This window comes from Cannabis sativa, chromosome 2 (genome assembly GCF_029168945.1).
Source record: "Cannabis sativa cultivar Pink pepper isolate KNU-18-1 chromosome 2, ASM2916894v1, whole genome shotgun sequence".
NCBI lineage: Eukaryota > Viridiplantae > Streptophyta > Magnoliopsida > Rosales > Cannabaceae > Cannabis > Cannabis sativa.
In genome coordinates, this window is record NC_083602.1 from 5,711,110 (window position 1) to 5,719,721 (window position 8,612).

General features: G+C 33.7%; 1 protein-coding gene across 1 annotated transcript; it reads left to right on the forward strand.

Moving 5' to 3' along the window:
• Positions 1-4,126: 4,126 nt before the first annotated feature.
• LOC115721074 (receptor-like kinase TMK3) lies at positions 4,127-8,247 on the forward strand. Its single transcript, XM_030650318.2, has 2 exons — positions 4,127-7,254; positions 7,386-8,247. The coding sequence occupies exons 1-2, from the start codon at positions 4,845-4,847 to the stop codon at positions 7,910-7,912; spliced, it is 2,937 nt and encodes a 978-aa protein (XP_030506178.2). The 5' UTR covers positions 4,127-4,844; the 3' UTR covers positions 7,913-8,247.
• The last annotated feature ends 365 nt before the right edge of the window (positions 8,248-8,612 follow it).

Here is an 8,612-nt window from a genome sequence, read left to right on the forward strand (position 1 = left end):
ATGATTTTTGCTAACCCTGAGGGTCTCGACACTCTTACCCCTAATCAGTTTTGATACGTTCCATTCTAGGTTCAAGCTCACAATACCCTTTTTGGACAGAAATCCCCCTAACTGGCCCAATTTGTTGTTGATGAACTTAGAGATCTCATTGAGGTCTACACCTTATCCCTGTTTGAAAGCTTTGGACCTTATCTCAGGGTCAGAGTCCTCCTCGATGTTACTAGACCTCTGAGACGTAGCATGAACATTCGTTTCAGGAAAATTGCCAAAACCAAATGGCTTAGCTTTAAGTATGAGAGACTTCATAACTTTTGTTACTTCTGTGGTATGCTTGACCACAACCAACAGATGTGGCAAATACCTCAAGAGGTGTGATGATTTTGCTACCCCACCTGAGTTGGGATATAAGGAGACTCTTCGCATCTCTGCTAGATATGTCCTTAAGAAGAATCTGTTAGAAATATTAGTTTCTGAACTAAAGCTCATATTTTTTAGTCCCTGATAACGAGTAGGAAGTCCAACCCCCTCCCACTGAAGCTCCTCATGTCCCGATGGGTTTGAATAGGATCATCTCGACTCTCCCTTCACCCCTAATCATGGTCACCCATCTCTGCTGGTTCACGACCCCCTTCTAGAGACATCACCATCAATGAGCCCAACAGAGTTGCTACTACTACTATTTTAGGTGTCAAGAGATCGTTTACCAGACAAAATGCCCAAGTTGGAAATTCTATGAGGAGTATGCCCAAGCATGCTATAGCTGTTCAGAGTGATGAAGCTGTGGTTCCTACCCTTACTGCCCCTATTGAAATGACGGGTGTTGCTAGACAACCTCGTTGAGAAAAATGAGCCTTGTTAGTTGGGATGCTCGAGGTTTAGGGAGTCCTCGAGCATTCTAAAATCTCTCCCTATTGGTGAGGCAACACCAACCCGTTTTGTGTTTTGTTATGGAAACTAAATTCTAAGCTGCCCAAGGAATATATGTTAAGTATAGGTTATGTTTTGATAATGCTTTTGAAGTGCTCATGAATTGTACTTATAATTACATAGAACACTCTACACATCAAGTATGGATACAATATAATTTATCCATTATTTCAATCACAACAATCATTGATGCTCTGTTTACATTGAGTAGGGACAAAATTATCGTTTTATCCTTTAATGCATTTTATCCTTAAACACTTAGATACTTGTAAATGATATTTCGAGAAATTAATATATAATTACCAAAATGAACATTTAAACATATAACATGTTTAGCTAAGCTCAAAGAAAACTATCGTTTTACTTCTAATAAGCATATAGAAGCTATAAATGTTCATATCTATGATTAATACGCTCACTTAATTGTATTATTGAGTTCCCAAGATGTAAGTATGGGCTTATCCTACGGGTAAGCTGATAACGAACAAGTTAAAGAACCTAGACAATACAATTAAGCTAGAGCTCTACCACTTTAAGATTGAGATCAAATGATCTATGATCAACTAAGTGACATTGACTTAAAAAAGATATAACAGTAAGTTTATGATATTTTTTTCACTGTCAATATCTATCCAGTTTGATGTATAACCAATATATCTCATCCTGATTTACTTTACTTATACCCTAGAAAATGCATTTCACTAATCCAAGTGTAAGCAAACCTCATCGCTGATTATCACGTCAGAGTAAATTTAATGCACTGATAAATCATGGGACTAAATAATTTGAAACATATAATCGCAATTACTTTACACTGTGATAACATCACTGTAATTGTGAATAACTATATGTTCAAGAATTAATAGAATTTATATATTAAACTTATTATCACGTAATAAACATGTGAATAAAATATATGACAATATCAAGATATAATTTCTGATCATTATTGAAAGTAAATAAAAATACAATAAAATTGAATTTTATTTAGAGCATAAAATTTCAACATCTTCAGGAGAAGATCTGTCAAAGACTCATCTATTTTCTTTCTTTCCTCCGTCTATTTTAAGTAAATCTCTAGAAATAATCAAAATTCATTTCATACAAAGGAATTTGTTATGGTACGAAACTAAATATTTATCAAAAAAATAAAAATAATTAGTTCATTTACTTATAATTTTTTTTAGAGATAAAATACTCAGTTCTCATAAATTAATAATAGTCATTTATGAGAGGAAAATTCTCCAACCAAAAGCAAGTTTCATTAACTCTAGAGCATACCTAACTGTGAGCACCATATACATTTACTTATATATAATTATGAAAAATTTGGTGTTTAGTTAAGAATATATAGTTTAAGACTAAATAGATTTAGTTGTAATATTTATTGGAACTTTGATGAATCTTTTAACAAAATATAAAAGTATTGTAGTGTGTGAAGTTGAAAGAGTCCCACATGGGATATGAACCCTTATTTATAAGAGTATATGGAGTGCAACTTTGGCATTTGGGTTTGAGCCGTAAGGGGTATCCAGTTTTGTGCGAATGGGTGAGGACTCACACACTTGATTCACCACACACATGAGCCGTCCGTTTGAGCCAAGTTAGGTTAGTTGGTATGACACTCTATTATTTTTTATTTTTTAATTTAATAAAGAAACGTGTTTAATTGGAACTGATTACTTAGTCGTATCAGTTAATGGGACACGTTCAAACCAACTCACCTCACAATTCAAAAAAAAAATGTTCTTCTTCCCGTTATGGTTTTTCAATCCATTCGTCTATATAATGCGATTGAACTGATAGGAAGAATACATCTTTCCCATATCGAAAAAATTCAGTTTTCATAAAAATTAAAATTCTATCTGCGATATCAAAACTCTTTGGGTGTATTCGACGGTGCTCTACAGTGCAATGGGGTTCCGATACAATACGATTGTGTTATTTTATCCTGGGAACGATCGGCAAATTCTGACTGTTTTCACGCTCCTAGACAGTGCCGCAAACGTTTTAAAAAAAGCGACCTAATCCGTGACTCAACCCAGAATTTTTTATTCGGTAATATCGTTTTTCTTTTAAAAAAAATAAAAAGAGAGATGTATATAATATTAAAACTGAAAAAATAATTTTTGGAAATTGTGAAAAAATTACATATCTAAAGTTTGAAAACTCGTCTTTTTTAAAAATAAAATAAAATAAAATGATAGTTATATTACAAAATTAACGTTTTAGCTATATTAATTAAAGAATGAATTATGTCATATTATTTCATTGGCTTTATTATATATTCATCATCATTATAGTTTTGGAACAAGAACAATGGTGTTTGTTCTTTTTAGAGACAAAGCCATAAGTGGAGAGAATAGAGAATAAATAAAGTATTAATAAAGAAACAATTAGATACGGAATCGACGGAAAAAAGAAAAAAAAAATTATGAATGGAAGTTGAGAAAAGAGAAAGGAAATATGGAATGGAAGCTCATCAAATAAAGAAAAAAAAATATGAGAGAATTCGGTCCTTAATTAGCGGACCATTTCTCTAATCCTCTCACTCCTCCCCAAGGTATCATCATTTCCACACTACTTTATTATGTGGTCCCACACTATTTTTTTAATGAGAAATTAACTCTTTTGTACAAAAATGTTAATTACCACTCCACTTGTAGAAAGTATGGTTACAAATTATAATTAGAGAAATTATTTTATATGTTATTTTTAAATTAATAGTTTGAGTTGTTATGGTAGTTGTTTCGATAAATTTTGATGCAGGTAGCTATGTAGATTTTCATTGCAGTTTAAGTTGTTTTGTTGGTTGCTTTATGGGTTGATATGTGGATTACTATAAAAATGAAAAAAAATTACTTTAAATTGTTAAAAAAAACCCTTATTATTATTTTTATTATTATTAAAGTAATTTACGGCATAAATACTTTCTTTTAGAATTTCTGTTAATTATTATATAAATTACTACGTGTCAATCCTTTAGTCCAAGTCATTAAATTTTTATTTAAAAAAAAAAACAATAATTTGAATATACCAATTTGAAAATGACCATGTGAATAATGATCATAACGGTCAAGTACCTTTCCAGAAATATAACTTAAGTATTATTACCGATAAAAGTTAGACTTAAATATTTATTTGCGAGAGTTTAAATTCAGTATTTATACTACAAATTACTCTTATTATTATTATTATAAAATTTAATTAACAAAATTACTTGTATTTTAAGAATGTGTTTTTAATTGTATTTATAAAAAGGAATGAAAGATACTTAGAGTAAGAATTGAGAATAATAATAATAATAATATTAATTTGTTGTCACCATCAATAATTATTTAAATAAATAAATTGATGCATTATGTTTGGATATTAAGGTGGTAAAATTATATTCAAATTTGGACAGATTTCAACAATTTTTCGTTATGAAATTGTAATTGCATGAGCTCAGCTGCATGCATGACATATATAATTATGAATTTGTTTCTTTCGAAACAAAGTGAAAATATAATTATACAAATTTATTACTTTAAATGCATGCGATTTTTAATTATTATTATTATTATTATTTTTTTTTTTAAAATTATTGGTATGAGAAAATAATTAAATTACAATTGCAACGTAAAAGAAAATGAACAGAACAAAAAGAGAGAAGAAAGCAATCTGAGAGAGAGAGAGAGATACTGAGAAAGTGTCACATGGTGGAGTCCTACTCAGACTTTTAGGGTTCCTTCTCCAACCTCTGAATTCCCTTTTCTTTTTCTCACTTGGGTTCTCCACATTCTCCATGAAAGCTCCCATTTTCTTCTCCTCAAGCTTTTCTTAGTGCATTCTTGTAATATGAACAAGGTGGCATAGCATCATCATCATCATACATTGAAGTGTTTGTACGTGAATCCTTAGTTGAAGTGATAGCCATGGAGGAAGATGATAAAGTTAGAAGGCTTAACATTGTTGTGGTTTTTTTGTGTCTTTTGATGAGGCTATGTTATGGTGTGACAGACCCCAATGATGTTAAGGTGTTAAGTGATTTTAGAGAAGGTTTAGACAATGCTGAGCTTCTCAAATGGCCAACTGATGAGGATGATGATGACCCTTGTGGTCCTCCTTCATGGCCTCATGTGTTCTGTGTTGGGGACAGAGTTTCTCAGATTCAAGTTCAGAATCTTGGTCTTCAGGGAACTCTGCCCAAGAATTTTAACCAACTCTCAAAACTATCTAATTTAGGCCTCCAAGGAAACAAGTTCAGAGGAGAATTGCCTAGTTTTAGTGGCTTATCTGAATTGGAATTTGCTTACTTAGACAACAATGAATTTGATACAATCCCATTTGATTTCTTTTCTGGTCTTACCAATATAAGAGTCTTGGCTTTGGATCACAATCCTTTTAATGCCACTACTGGATGGTCTCTTCCTGGTGATTTGGCAGAATCAGTTCAATTAAATAATCTTTCTTTAGTTGGTTGTAATTTGGTGGGTTCAGTTCCAGAATTTCTAGCAACATTGCCTTCTCTTATGGTGCTTAAACTCTCATACAACAGATTGTCTGGTGAAATTCCCATGAATTTTGGAATGACTTTGATGCAGATTTTGTGGTTGAATGATCAAGATGGTGAGGGAATGACTGGTTCAATCAATGTAATAGGGTCAATGACTTTGTTGACACAAGTTTGGCTACATGGAAATCAATTCACAGGAATCATTCCTGAGAATATTGGTGATCTTTCTTCACTCAGGGATCTCAACCTCAATGGAAACAGACTTGTTGGAATAATCCCTCAAAGCTTGACCAAAATGGAGCTCAACAGATTAGACTTGAGCAATAACTTGTTTGTTGGTCCAATACCGAAGTTCATGTCTGGTAATGTTTCATATGCTTCCAATTTCTTTTGTCAATCTGAGCCTGATCTTGAATGTGCACCAGAAGTTAATGCACTTCTAGACTTTCTTCATCATGTAAATTACCCCGAAATGCTTGTCTCTGAGTGGTCTGGTAATGATCCTTGTGTTGGTCCATGGATCGGTTTGAGTTGCAATCAAGACTCCAAAGTTTCTATTCTGAATTTGCCTGGACATAAGCTGAATGGCACTCTTAGTCCTTCACTTGCCAACTTAACTTCTCTGCTTGAAATTCGCCTTTCGGGAAACCATTTAAATGGCACCATTCCTGAGAATTTAACTGAATTAGAGCATTTGAGACTCTTGGATTTAACTGGCAACAATCTTGAGCCTCCAATTCCTAAATTTCGGGGTAGTTTGAACCTCATCATAGATGGAAATTCTTTGTTATTGCTTGGAAACCAGACAACTTCACCTGCTGCCATACCAGTGGGAAGTCCATTGCCTGGACCATCATCAACACCTCCCTCTCCATCTCCATCAAGTGACTCATTATCACACTCTCCAACATCTTATACTCCACCATCCCCAGCTTCTGTTTCTGATGAAGTAGAGTCTCAACCGAAACAATCAAAAAGTTCGAAACAAGTTACAACTGTGGCTGGAATTTCTGGTGCTGCTACTTTTGTTGCTTTTGTGACACTTTTTCTGTCTATATACTGTTTTAGGAAAAGGAAAGGAAGCTTAGAGGCTCCTAATTCAATTGTGATTCATCCAAGAGATCAATCTGATCCAGACAACATGGTTAAGATAGCAGTTTCACATAACACTACAGGAAGCTTATTCACTCCAACAGCATCTAGTTCAATCAGCAGCAGTGGCACTGAGTCAAGACACATTGAGGCTGGAAATCTCCTTATATCTGTTCAAGTTCTTCGAAAGGCGACTAAGGATTTTGCGCCTGAGAATGAGCTCGGTCGTGGTGGATTTGGAACTGTTTACAAAGGTGAACTTGAAGATGGAACAAGAATAGCTGTTAAGAGAATGGAAGGTGGATTAAGTAGTAACAAAGTACATGAAGAATTTGATGCTGAAATAGCTGTTTTATCCAAGGTTAGACATAGGCATTTGGTTTCTCTCTTGGGTTACACCATTGAAGGAACTGAGAGGCTTCTTGTTTATGATTATATGCCTCAAGGAGCCCTTAGTAGACATCTTTTCCATTGGAGAAGCTTATGTTTGGAACCTATATCTTGGAAAAGAAGACTCATAATTGCACTTGATGTTGCTAGAGGAATGGAGTATCTACATGGTTTAACTCACCAAACTTTCATACACCGTGATCTTAAGTCTTCTAACATTCTTTTGGGAGATGATTTTCGGGCCAAGGTTTCGGATTTTGGATTGGTTAAACTTGCTCCTAATGGGAAAAATTCTGTTGCAACTAAACTGGCTGGGACATTTGGATATCTTGCACCTGAGTATGCAGGTATTTCTTGATCAAACATGGAAAAAATGTACTAGAAGTTTTCTTTTGTAGAATTTGAGCCATAATTTTCATAATGCAAATAGAGTTAGTTTCAATTTCCTATTCTAAAACCAATCTTTTTATCTACACAGTTATGGGAAAGATCACTACAAAAGCTGATGTATTCAGCTTTGGAGTAGTGTTGATGGAGCTTATAACTGGCTTAACAGCACTAGACGAAGGGCGGTCAGAGGAGAGCCGGTACTTAGCCAATTGGTTTTGGCAAATAAAGTCAAGCAAGGAGAAGCTCATGGCTGCTGTTGATTCATCTCTTAATAATGCAGATGAAGAAAGCATCACCAAAGTAGCTGAGCTAGCCGGACACTGCACCGCGAGGGAACCAAACCATCGGCCTGACATGGGCCATGTTGTGAATGTGCTCTCACCATTGGTTGAGAAGTGGAAACCAGTTTATGATGAATTAGATACTTGCTCTGGCATTGATTATAGGCTACCACTTCCTCAACTTCTTAAGGCTTGGCAAGAAATAGAAAGCAATGAGGGTAGTATTAGTAATAGCTATTGCTACAACAATAACAATCTCAATGACAGCAAAGGGAGCATTCCAGCTAGGCCAATGGGATTTGCAGACTCATTGAGATCAACTGATGCTAGATGAGTTTTAAAATGATGGTAAGAAATGTTCCATCAATGGCCTTTGCTTTCTAGGCCATGATAGTGTTAATGAAAAATATTGAATTTTGGTTCCCACATACAGAGAGATTATGGTGCTCAAAAGGCTATTGTGGATGTGGTTTTGGACTTTTCTTTATATTTCAAATTGTTTGAGACAACATTGTTAGATGGGAGAGACTATCAATATTGAGATGTGTCATTAATATTGTGTGTTACCCGTTGTAAAATTCTGAATATCACAAGTGAAATTTACACTTGTAATTCGTGAGTTGCGTATATACAAATTTTAAGAATGAATAGGATTATTTTTAGACTATACAAATTATTGCAAATGTCTCTCTCTGTTTATCTTTTAAAAGGGTATATTTTTCAATTGTTTTTATAATTGAAGAGAAATAATAAACTCAAGAGGCAAAACTCAACAAGATCATAATTGGAGGCGTATAAACATCTCATTTTGTTTTTTTTTTTTTGTTGAACTGTTTTTTTTTCATTTTATTATATATATTTATATATAAAAATATAATAATAAAGAAAAATGAGAAAGAATCGTTCATATGAAGAAAAAAGAAAAAAAAAAATATTATTAATTAGTAATATGTCTCCCACTTTTCTTTCTACTAACTTATAACTGCCCACCACTCACCTTTCTACTCTCATATCAATATATCGTAAAAATGAGC